General features: G+C 35.3%; 1 protein-coding gene across 2 annotated transcripts in view; it reads right to left on the bottom strand.

Annotated features, from left to right (window-relative positions):
* Positions 1–18883, bottom strand: part of FCHSD2 (FCH and double SH3 domains 2) — a 354207-nt gene that overhangs the window by 152421 nt on the left and 182903 nt on the right. For both annotated transcript variants that reach the window (XM_031961492.1, XM_031961491.1), the window contains exons 7-8: positions 16869–16923; positions 13923–14051 (exon numbers count right to left, since the gene is read on the bottom strand). In XM_031961492.1, the coding sequence (XP_031817352.1) occupies positions 13923–14051; positions 16869–16923 (184 nt within the window). The remainder of the gene's footprint in view (positions 1–13922; positions 14052–16868; positions 16924–18883) is intronic.

Genomic DNA, 18883 nt, shown 5'->3' with positions numbered 1-18883 from the left:
TAAGCATAAACTCAGAAATTGCAAAGGAAGAATAGGATAGGGGTTAAGGGTTCTAGAAATTTCCATCTTGTTATGTCTGGGGATCCAACCAACCCTGTGAGTATCTTGCCCAGACCTATAGATCAGCCCATATGAAATGCATGGCTGATGTAGTTTATCCTTATGTCTAAGAGGGTCTTCTTTTTTCTGCAGACAGAGAGAAATAACCAGGGAACTAACTAGCTGGAGCTGATCAGATTTCTTGTGAGGAAGGGATGTGTATGTGTGTGTGTGTGTGATAGGTGCTGATACATTCTAGCTTCAGATAAAGCTAATTCATATCAGGACTAAGAATGTATCTGAGTCTCCTCTTATTTTTCCTCTCAAGGAATGACACCCCCATTCTCTTTAGATCATAGGCACAGGATTTAGTCAAACAGAATCTTGGAGAAAATTAAGTTTGTCAATCTTTTTACTTTATAGATAAAGAAACAGAGTACTGCAAGATGGTATGGCCTATCCAGTTTATGGATCACTTAGCTCTGCTTATTCTGGTATTATCTAAGATGGTAAAGGTTTATTGTAAGGTGTGTGGCCATTAGGAATAATGGGTTCTAACTGCTGCCTTTCGTCAAGAGAATAAAGAGGAAAGCCTTTTTGATTGTATAGGTCTTTTTAGAGAAGAAGTAGGGCCCCCGAAGACTGAACAAGTTTTCTTGGTGGAACTTGAAACTATGCCCAACAGGTTATCATTAATATGTTTAAGTATATGTCTGTCTATCAAGAAGAATCTAGAACCCTGAAAACACTGGCCATGATTACTAGAAAAAGTAAAGATAATGGAGGGGGGAGGACTGAACCAAAAATGGAACATTACAGGTAGCAACCCAGTTAAACTTTCCAATAGTCCTCTCCAAACAACTTTAAGATAACATTTCACATCAAATAGCCCAGAGATGGTAAGGGGGTCAAAAAAACTGGTCACAAGGAGATTACGGGGCACCTTTTGCTTACACTGGGTATAGCTGGTGCTGACTAGAAACTCTATTGACCATACACAGTTCCGGTTTGTGGTTCCATGCAAGAAAGGGGAGCTTGTGGTGGGTCACAAGGGAGTACCCCTGTAGTTCTAGGAGTGAAAGGAGAGCTAGTACTTAAAGCTACAGAATAGCAGAGACCCTTCCTGGGTAAAGACCAGAGCACAGATCAGGAAAGTAGTGACTATACCTCTACTTGGATCATAGCATCTTATAAGCACCAACAATTTGCAAACCCTTGAAAACAGCAATAAGAAATGCCTAAAGTTTGGGACAACATTGTGCAAAGTTCAACACTAACATAAAGTTCAAAGTCAAGAAATAGAAAACTAGTCCATCCATTCTGGAGAATATTTTGGAACTATGCCTGAAAGGCTATTTAACTATGCCAGCTACAGCAAGAACATTGCTAGATCTGTATCCCAAAGAGATCAAAGAAAAAAGAAAAGGACATATATGTACAATACTATGCATAAAAGCTCTTTTTGTGACAGCAAAGAGTTGGAAATTGCAAGAATCTGTATCAGTTGGGGAATGGCTGAACAAGTTGTGGAATATGATTTATGATGGAGTACTACTGTGCTAATTGACAACAAGGCCTATGTGAACTGACACAAAATAAAGTGAGAGGAAGTGAAAGATCATTGTGTACAATAACAGCAATGTTGTAAGGATGATCAGTTTTACAAGATGTGGCTATTCTGATCATGATGATTCAAGATAATTGCAAAGGACTTATGAAAAAATGCTATTCACCTTCAGAGAGAGAAATGATGAACTTTGAATGCAAACTGATGTATAATTTTCTCACTTTATTTTTCTGGCATTTTTGGGAAGAGGCATTATTGACCAATTTGAAATTATGTTTTACATACTTTCACATGTATATTCAAGATCACATTTTTTCCTTCTCTGCAGACAGGCGTGTAAGGGAGAGTGGGTTAGAAAGAGGGAAAGAATCTGAAACTCAAAATTAAAAAAGAAAAGATTGTTAAATCTAAATCTATATCTAAATAAATATATATATTTTAAAATTAAAAGCATAGGTGTAATTTGAAGCTTCTAAATCTAAGTACAGTGCTTTTTTCATTTTATCATAAATATGTTGGTGTTCAAGTTAGGAAGTGCATTTTTAGCAAACTACAATACTTTGAGAATGCTGTTTGTGTGGAAGAAACATCATTCCAACAGTCCACATTGCTGAATTTAAAACACTGCTGATAATAATACATTGGCAAACAAAGTCAAAGGCCATTGAAGAAAGATGTAAGTCTTCAACATCATATAAACTGAAAGCAAATTAAAGTTTCTTTAAAGAAAATAAAATTCTAATCTGCAATCTGTGATTATTTTCAATTATAGACTAAATGAGACTTTTAGGAAATATGATCTAAGCCTACTTTATTATTTAACAATAAAAATCAGCATGGGAATCTTAATCAATAGCTACCAGAGAGGTAGGCTAAATCATTTTATTTCCTCTTGTTCAAACAATTTGAAAAGAAAAGACAAAAGGGGGAAGGCTCTTGATAAATGCCTGATAGGCTAGAGGCAAAAACTTGCTGAAACACAAAATGATAAAGAATGCTGAGTTTTTCTTTCTTTCATTGCTGCTTCCTTTTAAGATTTCAAAACCAATACCATGGAGTTTGCCAACACAATAAAATTGGAGCTGAAGGTAACCACACTGAAGCATCTAGAAACACTGCCCCCCCCCCTCCAAAGCCAATGCTAAATAAATTCTCCAAAATGAAAACAATTTTGCATATACCCTAAAGACCATAGACCAAATGGATCCTGTTACTTAATCCCTCCTTCCCTTGCATTTTCTTGCCTCCAGATCCTGACACATCCTATTTCTTCTACATTCAGTTAACTACTCTTCTCTCCATCTTTATCTTTTGAAATCACACTCACTCTCCAAACTATAGCTCAAACAGTATTTCCTTCATGACACTTCCTCCAATTTCTCCTTGTGAAAATATAATTTCTTCTATTTTGGACACCTTTAGTAATCTGTTTTTCTTTCTGCCTTGCTTTCTGTCAAATATCATATTATCTGGGTGCTCCTCTTAATTAAATATTACATTTATATGGTACTTTGCAATTTATAAAGTACTTTTCTTACAACAATCTTGCCATAAAGATTAAATAGATACTAATGTCATTTTTACAAGAAGAAACAATTGAGGCACAGAGAATAAATAACTTTCCCTGTAAATAGAACCACGTAGGAAGGACCATGCCTTATTCTACTTTTTAAAGCACTTAGAACTATATACGAGGCTCAGAACATAGCCAGTGATTGATTCCTACTTGGTGAATGAATGAGCTTAGTACTTAAGTTTTAAGTTGGCTCACCATTGCTATTAAGGCTTAAAATTAAAAATAAAAAGCTCCTTGATTTACAGTTTCTGTTAAATTTATTATTGTTATAAAATAATAAGAATTAAATTTGAAAAGAAACTGCTAAGAAGATAATAAATAGGTTTATTTGCACCCAAGGAAGATGGTACTAATGACAGTGTAGTGTTCTCTTCTTTTCTAAAATATAATCGTTCTCTGGGAGCTTGTCGTTGTCAGGGGGCTTCTGGAGGCAGCCTTAGTTTCAGTTCAAATCAATAATTACCTCAAATGCAGCTAAGTGTTAAAAGTCCAGTCCTTTTACTGTCTCTTTCAAAATAATCCAGTAACCTTTCTTTGGTTCTGAGAGCTCTTGTTGCTAGTCTTTTGCCTCTGCCAGTTTCAGCCTCCAGCTCTCTCTGAATCCTTTGTTCTGCCCAACTGAATTCTGGCTTCCCAAACTCCCCAACTGACTCCTGAAGTCTCCTCACTGACTCCTGACTGAGGCTCTAAGAGCTTCTTATATATGATCTCTTAGAGATGTGAACCCAAAGGTTGACTCCTCCTCTGAGAGAGTGGGATTGTGGGTTTCTGACTTGTGAATCTCCTTGACTTGTGAACTCTAATGTGTGAGCTAATGTGTGAACTCTCAAAGGTGTAAACTTAAGTTCATAAGCATTGTTTCTATCAATTCCAGTGAGTTAACACTTTGTAAGGATTCTAACATGACAGGACTGGAACATAAACAAGTTATAAAACTTTCCATGGGGTTTTTAATACTATAGAAGCGTATGCTGTAAAATATTCTTGGACAGACAACATATGAAATTAAAGCAAAGTACAGCATGCAATAGTTCTGATGTAGTTATACTTACATAAAGGGCACATTGCAGAGTCACCTTGATCAATTTAACAAATACAACCACACACTGTGAACAGAGTACAATAGAATACAATACAGGGCTGGGGAGAGCTCACAGAGCTTGGATATATGCAGATAAACAAATTGTATAATAATGCATGATAAATGTATCAGAAGAATGAAATCTAAGTGTAAAGGATATCACTGATGGCAAAAGGAGGAATCTGTAGGGACTTACTGAGCACACATAGAGTGTGTGTGTGTGTGTGTGTGTGTGTGTGTGTGTGTGTGTGTTTCCTCTCAATAATCACTAATTTGATTTATGCAGAAAACACAATTTGAGAAAAAAGTGTTGTTTATTAAGAATACTCATATTAGGGGCAGCTAAATGGCACAGTGGATAGAGCACTGGTCTGAAGTCAGGAGGACCTGAGTTCAAATCCTGTTTTTTTCAGAATTTAATATTTCTTAGCTGTATGACTCTGGGCAAATCACTTAACCCCAACTGCCTCAAAAAAGAGAATATTCACATTTGAGGTTAAAGAAATAAAACATCTAAATGGTATAGTAGATAATATTAGGCCTAGCGTCCAGAAGACCTGAATTCAAATGGAATCTAAAGTACATACTAATTGTGTGACCTTCAGTAAACCATAGAATTTCTATTTGCTTTGGTTTCTTCAACTATAAAATGGAGAAAATAATATCTACTCTCAGGGTTTTTGTGAAGATCAAATAAGATAACATTTGTAAAGCACTTAGCATAGTATTTGGCACATAGAAGATGCTATATAAATGCTACCTATTATTATTTAGTGTGAGAACACATTTCCAAAACCAAGAATGCAGCAAAACCCAGCTACCATCCATTATTTCTTTCTTGCAGTTTCTTATTTTTTCTCAAGTTGACAACACATTTTTTTTTGGGGGAAAATCCCTAGCAGAATAAAATTCTTCAAAATTGATGAGCACCTCTGCAGACTTTAAGAAAATGCGAATCACAATACAAATATATTTGTATTTTTATTTCAATGGGATTTGTTATTCAAAAACCTTAAAACAACCATGCAAGCAAACCCTTTCTAATAGATTTGCATCTTAGAGAAAGAAATGAGATCCTCTTAAAAATATCTGACCTTCTACATTGCTGACTCAATGTGACCTTTTTCAACTTTTCTTTTCCAGGCAGATGAATGACTAGCAATGATTGCACAGTTCATCTTATATTTAATTCAATTGTTCAGTTCAAGTTTATAAACATTCATTATGATCCTATATGTCCAAAGTTTCTCCTTGGTCACGGGAATGCTAATAATAACTTAGTAAATTTCCCTATTTGATCTTCAGCAAACTGTTATTTAAATCTAAAATAGAAGTTGTTTTTTTGTTTTGTTTTGTTTTGTTTTCAAGTAACTCTCCCTTCACTCTGGAATGAGAAGTTCTTGAGGTAATCGTTAGTCTGATCTTTGACCACAAGCTAGGGGATGAGTCTGTTATCCAAGGATAGTCTGTATAGATAGCTGCTATGAGCAACTGTAGGTATGAATTTTTCAGACTAAAACTTTTAAAATTATTCTGCTGAGATGTGAAGGGAGGAACTTCATTGGCAGAAGGAGAGCCCATAACAATGAAATTATATATCAATGAAAGAATATTTACTTTTAGAAGCTACTTATGCTACATAAATGGATAGTCTAATAGCAGCTCCAGATCCAAACACAATCTTGCAAATCCAAATCTTATCCAAAGCACACATCTATACAGCCCTCCTGAAAAATAGTAAATTTCATAGCATATGATTAAAGAGACTGTTTGTCATTTCCCAAAATACTAATGGTCATATTTTCAAGTGATATTCTTTACTCCCATCAGTTGCCTAACCTTCATGACTTACTGGTGAACAGTATTAAATAATCAATATACAGCTAATGTCTTATCAGCCAGCCAATCAGTCAACAAACATTTTTTAAGCATTTAATATGCTAGCAAAAATCGTCCCTGTCCTCCAGGAGCTTATATCCTAGTGGAGGAAGATGACATGTAAATAACTGGATACATATAAGACCTATACAAACTAGAAATCTGAAATGTAACTTTAGAAAGTAAGGCATTAGTAGGTAAGTTCACCAAGAATAGCCTCTTGCAGAATTTGAGATTTGAGCTGAGTCTCAAAAATGGCCAGGTCAAAGACACAGAGATGGGAGATGGAATTTTGTGTGAAAAGATCATAGAATGTGTAGAGAGAGGAGAAAGATTAAAAATGTAGGAAGGAGCTAGGTTGTGAAGAGTCTTAAATTCTAAAGGAAATTTTATTTGATTTGGAATCATTCAGGTATAGACCAGATCTATACTTTAGATACATAGGATGAATGAAAGTGAGGGGTTTGACATGATACTAAGACTGACATCAAAATCCAGTGACTTGGAGGATAGTGGTGCCCTTGATACTAACAGAGAGGTTCAAAAGAAGGACAGATCCAGGGGGGAAAGGTATTCCATTTTAGACATGTTGAATTTGAGAGACCTAAATGATCAATATGTCCAAAAGGCACTTGGTGATAAATGATTGAAGCTCAAAAGGGAGAACAGGGATAGATATATAGTCTTCTCTAACCCCTCTTAATTCAAGTGCTTAACCTTTTAAAAATTATTTCCTATTTTCCCTGTATATAGTCTGCTTTGTGTTTATTAGTTTTCATGTTGTTTCCTCTATTATCTGAAAATTCATAGAGAGCAGAAGTTATCTTTTTGACTCTTTTTGTTGCCTCAGCAATTGGCACATAAATACTTATCGATTGACTGATATGGAAATCATTTATGTAAAGATGATAACTGAATCCATGGGAGTAGATGAGAAAAACAAGTGAGAAAGTATAGAGAGGAAAGAGAAGAGGGGTCAAGATAGAGATTTGGGAGATGCTTATGGTTAATGGATGTGACATAAAGAGCTAGCAAACAAAATTATAAAGCAACTATTAGACAAATAAGAGACCCAGGAAAAGAGCAATATCATGAAAAACTAGAGAGGAGAAAGAATACAGGAGAAGGAATATCCAATACAACAAAGCCAAATGTTACCAAGAGTTCAATAAAGACGACAGCTAAGAAAAGGACATCATATTTAGCAATTAAGAGATGATTATTGATTTTCTAGAGGGCAATTTCAATTGAATTATGAACCAAACTTCAAATCATTTAGAAGGCTGTAAGAGGAGAGGATGTGGAAGTACCAAATATAGGCTGTTTTCTCAAGATTAGCTAAGAAGGTGAGGAGAGATAGAGGATGACAATTATCAGGGATGGCAGAATAAAGTGAGGGTTTAATAGCCTTCCTCCAAAAGCAGTCTCCCTCCAGGTATGTGTAGAAAGTTTCCTCCTACAAGTAAGGGATAATGTGTGACTTAGCTTATAATGTTAACATAAAGAAAACATGATTTGGCTTGGAAATTATAAAAGCAGTTCTACCAGTTCTTGCCATTCTACTCCCTTTCAAACATGACACTAACATTGCTAAATGTTATGCTTACATATTAGGTGTAAGTTTCATGTAAACTGCCTTAACCTGGACCTCTCTGCCCATATATACTTCAATTTGTCATACAGTAAACTGAAATTCTGTTAAAATATTCAAGGCCTTCCATGATTTTTAGAACTAAGGTTTCTGGTGCTTAGCACTAGGCAGATGATGACTTAATAAAAAGAAACTTTCCTTAATCCCCAGAAGGGTCCAGGATAGTCCAGAATGGCTACTAGAAAGAAAGCATCCCTTATCACTAGAAAGAAAGATTTTAAAGCAGGGCCTTTAATAGTCAATTGCCAGAGAGATTACAAAGAAGACTACTAGTCAGATAAAGATTGGAAGTTGATCTTTTTAGCTTCTCCCAAATATGCTTTTATGAATTTGGCGACACACTAGTTTACCATGCTGACCTCATTTATTCCATGTACTCAATACTCCAAAATGAATGAACACATATTTTACCCTCCTTATACTCTCTATATACTACTACCTCACATGGTTCCAGTTACAATGTTCCCCACCCTCTTCCAACTCGATTTTGCCTGCTGTCTTTTTTCAACTCTTTTTCTTCCTCTACAGTTTTTCTTTTTGTAATGTTATAGTTCTAAGCAAATCTATTCCATCCAGTCCTAGTCTTTTGTGTGTATGTATGTGTATGAACACGAACATGTATGCATGTTGTGATTCCTAGTTTTAATTTCTCTTCCACGAATACAAATGGGATAGGAAATGGGCTATAGTGAAAATAATACTAGAGAGGATTCTAGGAAGATGGAAGAATAGATAAAAAAAATTCAATGCCAAAGATTTACATGAACTGATGCTAAGTGAAGTGAGAACCAAGAGAACATTGTACACAGCAACAACAAGATTAATTCTGATGGACATAGCTCTTTTCAACAGCAAGGTGATGATTCAGACCAGTTTCAACGTCTTGTGATGGAGAGAGCCATCTATACCCAGAGAGAGGACTATGGGGAATGAATGTGGATCACAACATTGCGTTTTCACTCTTTTTTATTTGCTAGGCATTTTGTTTTCTTTCTCATCTCCCCCCCCCTTTTTGATCTGATTTTTCTTGTGCAGCATGATAATTGTGAAAATGTGTATAGAATTGTACATGTTTAACATATGTTAGATTAGTTGCCAACTAGGTGAGGAAGTAGGGAAAAGGGAGAGAGAAAAAAATTTGGAACACAAGGTTTTGCAAGGATGAATACTGAAAACTACCTTTGCATGTATTTTGAAAAATAAAAATTATTATTTTTTTAAAAAGAAAAGAAAATTAGAATTGGGCAAGAGGAAACACACACACACACACACACACACACACACACACACACACACTCTATGTGTGCTCAGTAAGTCCCTACAGATTCCTCCTTTTGCCATCAGTGATATCCTTTACACTTAGATTTCATTCTTCTGATGCATTTATCATGTATTATTATACAATTTGTTTATCTGCATATATCCAATTTAGAATTTAAGACTCTTCACAACCTAGCTCCTTCCTACATTTCTAATCTTTCTCCTCTCTCTACACATTCTATGATCTTTTTACACAAAATTCCATCTCCCATCTCTGTGCCATCTCACTTGTATTCAATTCCGGGAATTGAATGAGGGGAAGTTATGAGAGATCAAGAAATAATAAAACAAAATATAAAGAATAAAAGAAAAAGAAGAGCATGTGAGATCTCATAAAAAACAAGATCTAGAGAACAGACTAAGAAGAGAAAATACAAGAATAACTGGACTACCTAAAAGCCATAACCAAAAAAAGAATCTTGATATAATAACAAGAAATAATCAAATTGTCCTGAAATGATAAAACAAGTGAATAAAGTAAAAATAGGAAAAAAATCCACTAATCACCATTCTTTAATCCATTCCCAATTTGGCCAGAATTTCAGAACTACCAGCCTTCCTCCCCTGTCTAATTGCTTAGTGTCAGTTCTTGCTTTTATATCTCATTTGTACAGGACTTTTAATCAATATTCTTTTCAATTTTATTACATTTTTATTCCTTTTTTCTTTTTTGCATTTAAAAATTTTTAATTTACACTCCAAGAATTCCTTATATATCCTTTTTCCTCTTCTGCATCCCTTTCCCATTCCTTTATATATCTTATTTTATTTTGTTAATCTGCACACTCTTTTATACTTTGCCTTATCCCTCTGCCTCTTATTTCTTTATAGATTTTGGAGGGTGCTATACCACATCCAGAGGGAGAACTATGTAGACTGAATGCAGATCAAAGCATATTACTTTCATTTTCTTTTTCTTATAGTTTTTTCCCTTTTGTTCTGGTTTTTCTTTTACAAATACGTAAATATGTTTAAAATGATTGTATATGTATTATTAGATTTCTTGCTATCGGGCACAGAGAAGATAAGAAAAGGAGAAAAAATTTGGAATTCAAGATCTTACAAAAACGACTTCTGAAACTATCTTTACATATAATTGAAAAAATAACATACTACTGAGAAAAAAATGTCCTTGACTGAACTTAAAAAAAAAAGTTGGTACATAAGTAAAGGGCAGGTTTAGAGCCAACTCTTTCTTCTCTGAAGCCAAACTCAAGATCTATTTCTATACCAAGCTGCTTCTATTTGATTTTTGAAGTTATAAGCACATACTTACTGTAATTTTCCTCTAATTGTGGCACAGACATGACTCTGAGTTCCCCAAAGGCTTTATACAGGTCCTATGATGAGACTATCTGCCATCTATGAACATCCCTCTTAGATAATTGCTAATAAGCTCATTACCTCATCATGAAGGTAATGTGTGTTTTAGCCACAAAACTCTTAAAAATTGCTAATTAAGGTAGAAAGAAGGATTATGATCCACTCTGGTAGAGGGAATAAACACTCATAAATTCACAAAACCTTGATGCACATATGTATAAAATTCTCTAACCCTGATTCCCCAAACATTTTGGGTTGCTTCAAATTAGGCTTGTTTCTGAGCATATTTTAAAAATTGCTCCCATCCCCCAAATTTACACCTGTAATTTCCTGAAGCATATGGGGCCTCTGTGAGTATAAACCATGGACATCATGGAGAGGCTGCTGGCTATACCTCTAAATTTAGGTACTTAATAAATCCTTGCTAACTGACAGAGGGAAGGAAATCCCTGTGAGATATGAAAGGGTCCTGATGGGAGCAACCAGCATGGTGAACAACCAGGAATCTTGTCTTAGAAAAACAGAAGATTCCTAAATTTTTCTCTAGTGCCATAAACAGCAACGATGTATGCTGTGAAGTCTCGGAGAATGAGAATGATTTTTCTAAGGCTCTAAATCTGGGGGAAGGGCATAAACATCCCTAGAGTATTAAAAAAAAAAAAAAGCCAGCAGGTCCTCCTTCAATTTTGAGGCCAGGATTGTCCAAGAATGATAATCCTTTGTATTGCTGGATCAAAGCTGACAAGCCCTTTCAGTGAAAGATAAAGAGGGAAAACTATTAAAGAAGCAGTGGTTTGAGATTCTAAAAAGGCAGAAGAATTCACACTAAAATGGAAAGGATAGGAGAAGATGAGAAAGGATGATCCTGTGACAGACGATGTACTCCAATCTCCTCTGAGAGGAGTAAAGAGACATTTCCAATGACAAAGAGCTAGCGGGTCAGAGGAGCACTCTGATTCTCCTCTGACATTAAGGGCAAGACAGGAGCTGGGCCAGTGATTCCATTGAGACAGTGAATTCTGAGATGTGCAAAGTCTCTCTAACAATGTTAAATCAGCACTTGTGCTACAACATGCGGCTGTCACAGCAGAGAGGATGACTGATTTGCCTAGGGTCACACAGACCATAGTCATGGCACTTGCTCCAGGTCTTCTTGATTCCAAGACCAGTTTTCTATCTATCTACTATACCATGTTGCCTCAAGGGGTTTACAATCTAACTGTAGAGCCTGAATACCTAACATGGAAGCAGAGAAAATCACTTATTCTAATCAAAGTAACAATTTAATTAACATTTAATAATAACGTAGCTAGCATTTATTTAATGCTTTAAGATTTACAAAACATTCCACACAGGTCATTTCATTTGATCCTCACAATCTGTGAAGCAGATACTGTCATCCCCATTTTACAGCAGAGGAAACTCTTCAGGTTGTAAAATTAACTGATCCCAGGGTCATGTAGCTATTAAGTTTCTGAGTCAGGAAAATTCAGATCTTTCTTATTCCAAGTTCAACATTCTGTCCATTGATTTATTGACAATCCATTGTGGATAAGGCCCTAATATAAAGTAAGTATTTGAATAGATGAAAAAGGGTGAGTAGAGAACATCAAGGAATAATTAATTTATTAAAGGATTCCTAACTACAAAAGCAATGAAAGCTGGAAAGAGGCAGCAACAGGACTTGGTGCCATATTGGTTGAAAGAGATGAAAGAAATTATTTTCAATTCCAAGATCAAGAGCTTTTAGAAATGGGGAGAATAGAGGTGGAGTTAGAAACAATGTAGATATGACAAAGATGCTGTAGAAAAAAAACAAAAGGTTTCAATTTTCACTGTAAAATTAAAGATGCTGGGGGAGAATCCAAGTGGAAATTTTCATATGCAACTGGAAAGAGTAAGATTGTTTTAAGCCAGATATTGGTCTGGAAGCCAACACATGCTGCTAGTTCAAACAGTTTTCCACACTTAATAATACGTCTGTTGAACTGAACAAAGCTGTTACACAAAGTGTTACTCAAAGCAGTGTGGAAAAGAGGAAGAATGTGGGGCATAAAAAATGCAAATATTACATAAAAATCAGGTTGTAGGGACATTTTACAGCTCATCTGACCAATGCCAACATTTGTGCACAATATACTAATATGACAGTCTTATTTTGCATGATTCTGTCATAAGTTATTTATCTTTTGTGATTTTTCCTGGTTATCTATTAATCCAGATGACTTTCATTTCCACAAGAGACAACAAACATTTGCCCAGTCACTAGATCTTGGCAAACATTCATCTTTCATTATCCTGACACCCAATAGAACTCTTTCTATGAAAAGCCTATGCCTTCTCTGCAGAGAGGCATTTTGCATTTTTCAGGATGCTCTCTAGTCCAAACCACTAACTACCCACTTCCTGATGAAATTGCCTTGTTTTCAGACCAGTCATTGCTATGTCTTGTATAGACTTCTAATGAAATCATTCATCTGATACAAGGACACAGTAATGTTAAGTGGGAAGTTAGAACAATTTCCCAGCAAGAGGTCAAATGCAATGTTATATGCATATATAAGATGTTCAATTCATAAATATTTGCAGAACATATGGTAAAAAAAACTGTTAAGAAAACTTCTAGAACTTTTTAAAATCTAGAAATATTACTTATTGACTAAGAGAAAAATGAGAAAAAAATGAGGAAAAAAGCTCCCCTGCCTTAATTCTACAACTTATGGATAGGAAATTTCCTTTTATTCCTGTTTTTCCTTTATATTTCAAACTGTACATCTTTCCTTTAAAGAGTTCCAATTCTTCATTATGTGTTTAAACTTATCTTTCATACTTATTTGGAACAAATCAATTCAAATTCTGGAATAACTTATTTAAATTAAATTTTTTCAATTCTTAAAAAAGACCATTCCAAACAATTTAAAAAAAGGATTCTACTTGTCAACAATCCCATAACAAATTAATATTAGTAATATTTAGTAACAATAAATAAGTTACCATTAACTTCTAGAGCATAAAGATTTGTAGTGAGTACCTAGACAAAAGGCACTGTGCTAGGCAATGGGGATATCAAAGATAAAAAATTACAATCCATCAAAAAGATTACATTCCATTAGACAATAAAAGCAAATGATAACAGCTAAGTACTTTGTAGTTTGCAAAGACATCCCATCCTTATCTCCCTAGGCTATTTCACAAATGGTCAAAGAAATGTTCTTTTATCTATCCCAACATCTTCCACATCTAGTTCTTTGCAACCTGAACCTCTAAAATCCATGTCTCTACTTCTTAAGGGACTTACATACCTACTATCTCCCCTTATGTAATAGTATTTTATTTTTTTCCAATTACTTGTGAAGATAGTTTTCAATATTCCATCTATACCTATTACTTTGATTACACAGAGATTCAATGAAATACATAGAGAATACATTTCATGAGCCAAACCATCCAATGCATAAGGTTAGAGCAGACACCACAGAAACTTTACCTTCATAATGTTGACTAAATCAGTTTGATAGTAACGGTCCTGGTGTGCATTAGCTGCAGCTAATGTGAGAAGATAGTCATTCCTGGCATGGGTAGCTTTGGAATTATACTCTGACCGCCGGGCTTTTAACTAAAATAGAAACAAAAAACAAAACGTAATAAAAAATACAATTTTGTTCAAACTATGGAACACAAATAAATGGTAAATTTTCATCGATCTCTATCAAGGGCTCCAACAAGAAAAAGCAGTGAGGTAAATAAAACAACCCATTTCATTCTTTCTCCCCTCATCTTCCTACTTTCTGTATGTCTAAGTTATGAAGGTCTACAGAAGAAACCATATTTGTGATATACCTGCAAACAATTTCCAGGTATTGTTGATTGATTCTAAATAAGTGAAAGTAATAGCACACCATCAAGAACCATGAGTTGAGAAGATTTCCAAAGGACAATCACATATATGTTCATATTTTCAAATGGAAAAATAAAGACACAAAGATAAGTAACTTGTTTTATGTAACACACAGAGAATCACTTGATACTTGTACTTATTTAAATATATATTGGAGATAGAAACCAAATTAATGCCCCCAAATTAGCAATGCCCCCAATGTATTTTGCAACTTGTGAACAATTAAGTTTATACATTCAAACATTTATTAAGTGTATGCTATGTTCTGGGGCATGTACTGGGTAAAAAAGAAATAAATAAATTATAATCGCCAACTTCTAGGAGCTTACATAAAGTTCAATAGGGATAAGGTATGTGGAAATTGTAATACAGATTAAAACATGAAATGCTTTAAGAAAAGTATAAAATACTGTGAGATCAGATGAGGCCACGCCACATGTGGTACAGGGCTCAGTTCTGAGCATCACAATCGAGGAAAGAAGCTGACAAACTGGAGTACATCTGTAAAAGGACAACTAGAATGGGCCAAACTTGGTGGCGGAGGAGAATCAAAGACTGCCATTTAAAGATCTTTTAAAGAAGTTAGGAATATTGTCTGTGAAAGAGAAGATTGGGGAGGCATAACTACTGTCTTCAAATATTTCAAGGAGACTCCTTGGGAAAGAGATACTTTTTCTGGTCGGCCATCAAGGCCAGCCCCAGGACCAAGTAGGGTGGGGAGACACAAAGGTTTTGCAGAGTTTTTCACAAATGAATAGACTGTCATGGCTCCCCATCAGTGGAGGTCTTCAAACAGAGGCCAGATGATCACTGGGCAGAAATGTTATAACTGAGATTAGAGTAGATTAGTTTAGATGACCTCTGAGATCACATCCTGTTTTAAGTCTCTAGCACAGAATCACAGAATTTCAGAATTAGAAGGGCCTTAGTGACCACCAATCCCACTCATACCTTTACAAAGGTATGAAGAAATCCTTTACAACTTACCCGCTAAATCAACATCTAGTGGCAGAGGCCCTGACTACTTCCCAAAGGAGCTCATATAACTTGGAATGCTCATATTGTTTAGGAGATTTTCCTTTAAGCTTGTTTCTTTGTCCCTTCTATTCATTTCCTTGTTCTGCCTCCTGGGATCAAAGACAGCAAAGTCCTTCTGCATACGTGGTGTTCTGCTCTGGAGGTCCTACTTACAGTGTGGTACTAGAACTGACCAACCCCCATTCTCCAGGATAGAGAACACTGGGGCTATCCCTTTCCTAATTTCAGAAGCCCTTATTTGTTCCCTTCTTATTCTCAGAGGTGACATAGCTCCTCAATACAGCTGAAGATCACAGCTTTCATGGTTGCCATATCACACTGTGAATGCTAACTGAATTTGAAGCCAACTGAAAACTTCAGGTCTTTTTTCAAATGAACTGTTGCCTAACCCTGTTTATCCTATAATTGTACTTGTAGAGTTGATTTTTGAACCTATGTGTAAAACACTGTATTTATCTCTATACATTTAAGATTTTGACTTTGTCATCTGTTGTGTGAGCTATCCATTCAACTTGATGTTATTTGGCAATGTGCTGATCATACCCTCACTCTTTACAAAAGTCATTGATAAAAAATGTTAAACAGCACAGGGTCAAGAAGAAGATCCCTGGAGTATCTTGCTGGAGACCTCTTGCTAAGCTGAAAACAGACCATTAGTGAATGAATTCTTTCTTTAGTCTGACCTCTAGATCTATTATCCAATAATCGGTCTTAATATACTCAATGAAAATTCCCTGAAAAACAAATGCTTGGCTGCAATATCTACAGCCTTATCTTTACTCTTTTTCTTAGCTTAGTAATTAATTCTGTTTTTTAAAAAATCTGATTTTTTTTTTCATTCCAAGATTCTCATTAAGAGAGAAATTACTTTAGGCTGGATCAGGTAAGCAACTTTCAGGCTCCTGGACTCACTAATCTTGCATCCTTAGCTTTAAGTCTGAAAAAATAAAATCTTCTCCCTATAATCCTGGGCAACTGCCCTAAATGAGGACAAAACTCCATCAAGAGGTAGGATGGTATAGTAGATAGAACATTAAATTTGGAGTCAAGAAGACCTGGGTTTGATCTCATATCAGACTGCCTAGAAGTATAGTCACTTCACGACTCTGGGTCTCAGTTCCCTCAACTGTAAAATGATGTAGTTGACCTTGAGGACATTTTTCTAGCCCTAAATGTAGAGGCAAAAGCAAACCTATGAACAGATAAGAGTGAGCTGAAGTTTACTGCAAACACAGTCAAACACAGTTTTCATCTGAAAACTCAAGAAAATACGGATCCTTTGAGCCTATTTTGGTCCTGAACCATTTTTTGGGGGGAAGTATATCATTGTTCCAATGGTGCTAAGAGTCAGGCACAGAAAGCCTCTAAATTCCTGAGCACTGGGGATGAGGCAATTCCTGAGTCTAAATCTTTCTGATGGACTAAAAGCCTAATCACCAAATTTCTAATATCTCTATAGGACTTTCCATTTAATAACAAAAGTTTGCAGAAGCTCACCTTTACACTTGCCTTTTGTAAACTGATTCTTGACTGGAAAAGACTAAGTTTGGACCTATAGGAAAAATCAATAGAAACGATTAGTATTTTTATACATTTGTAAAAATGTGGAAAAAAAAGAACTCAAAGGCACAAAAATCACAAATTGATTTGTAAATCTATACATTCAAGAAATAAATTCTTTTTTTTTTAGCAATAGGAAGTAATATATATATGTATGGATGTTTATATAAGTACTTTGAGGTATATTCTAAATCACATACGTAGATCTCCATATAGTCTAAAAATCTCTTTGCCAGGTCTTAGGTTCCACTTATTAGTGCCATTGCCTCTAATAAATAGCAAGTCACTTTTCTGTACGCCATAGGGCCCTATGTTTAAAAAAATGTTTGCCTTATAACAATTCTGTGATGTGAACTGAATAAGTAATATAATAAGTACACATATATGTCTAAACTCTGATCTCCTCCATATGTATTTTATTCTGCTAGTTCAAAACACAGTGAGGATTTGATATTCAAAAAAAAGTTCCCAGAAAATGATCTTAGACCTTAGGAAAACAACAGAAAGGATAATTTGTAAAAGAAGACCATCCAAGTGTATGCACGACAAATCTCCTTAAAACAGAAGTCTGGTGAACAGGGTTGATGAGTCATTTGAAAATTTCTAGAATCATATGGTTGCAAAAATCTCAGTCCCATTTTGTTGTCTTCAGTTTGGTCTCTTAGTATTGATTCTCAGAATCTCCCCCCCCCCAAGTCTAAAGAAAAAGGCACAAGCAGCAGTCTGAGTAGCAGATCAAACAGTAAAGATGACTTTCAATTTGTGAACTACTTTAGGATACCAGTCTGTTGAAATGTTCTGTTTTTCTCATTTGTGTATAACTTGACTTGATTCTTTAAGCTCAGTTCACATACTTCTAATGGTTTGTGCATTCCACTTTGAAGAGCCAACTCCTTTTTGTAGGCCTAACATGTTATATTCCTGATCCATTCATTATTATAAAATAATAACAATAAAAATGATGATAGCAATTTGGCCCTACTGTACCGTCGCACTTTCTTCACATAACAACCTTCCAAGACCCCCCTAGGCATTAATTTGTGACATCTATCACTGAGTTCTTTGTCCCATAACTTCTGATGACTAGGAAAATTCATTTATATAAGTGCAATGTCCTTCTTCTTCTACTTTACTGGCTTTTGAAATTTTCCCCAGCTTTTAAAATACAACTCAAATGTTACCTACTCCATGAGACATTCCTTGATCTATACTGGAAATCACCTTTCCCCTAAGATTTCAGTTAACAATTGATGTTTCTCTCTTGAACATATTAAAATATATTATTATGTATATGGTTATCTATTTATGGGTCTTGGACTTAATGGAGTGATGGGATTACAAATCCATTTAAATTCTGAAAGCATTTATGCTGTCCTAATGTTTCAAACAAATAATAAATTCTAGGAGGGCAGGGGTTACATTGACCTCAGCTCTCTCAGGTCAGAGCTTGTTGGGACTGTTGTGAAAATCAAATGATAGAATATTTGTAAAACGCTTAGCATAATACTTAGCACAGAAAATGTGCTTAATAAATGCATGTTCCCCTCCTTTCCTCTGCCATGTAGAGTACTATTCGAAAAGTACAAAAAAAAGTTTCCTAATTATTTGAATATATTATGAGGGGTCTCCATACTCTCCTAGGATGGACAGGTTCTGAAATGAAAGGATTCATTATGAGCATCTTTAGAATAATAAAGAACAACTCCACTACTGATGCAAAGTCCAATTCCTTTTTATAGTTTTGGGGGGAAAATACAACTATGTGATTTGGCATTTGAGGACCTTCTTTAGACTTTAGCTGAACTCTTACCTGGGATCAATATATAGAAGGAATTATCATGAACTTAGAGGCAGAAGTACTCAGAGCCAGCTGTGCTTCTGTCTCTTAATTGCTGTGGGACTTTTAGAAACTCTTTGCTTCCTCTGAAACCTTAGTATGACTTCTCTGAGAA

The sequence above is a fragment of the Sarcophilus harrisii genome, chromosome 3 (assembly GCF_902635505.1).
Source record: "Sarcophilus harrisii chromosome 3, mSarHar1.11, whole genome shotgun sequence".
NCBI lineage: Eukaryota > Metazoa > Chordata > Mammalia > Dasyuromorphia > Dasyuridae > Sarcophilus > Sarcophilus harrisii.
This window is presented reverse-complemented; position numbering and strand designations above follow the sequence as displayed.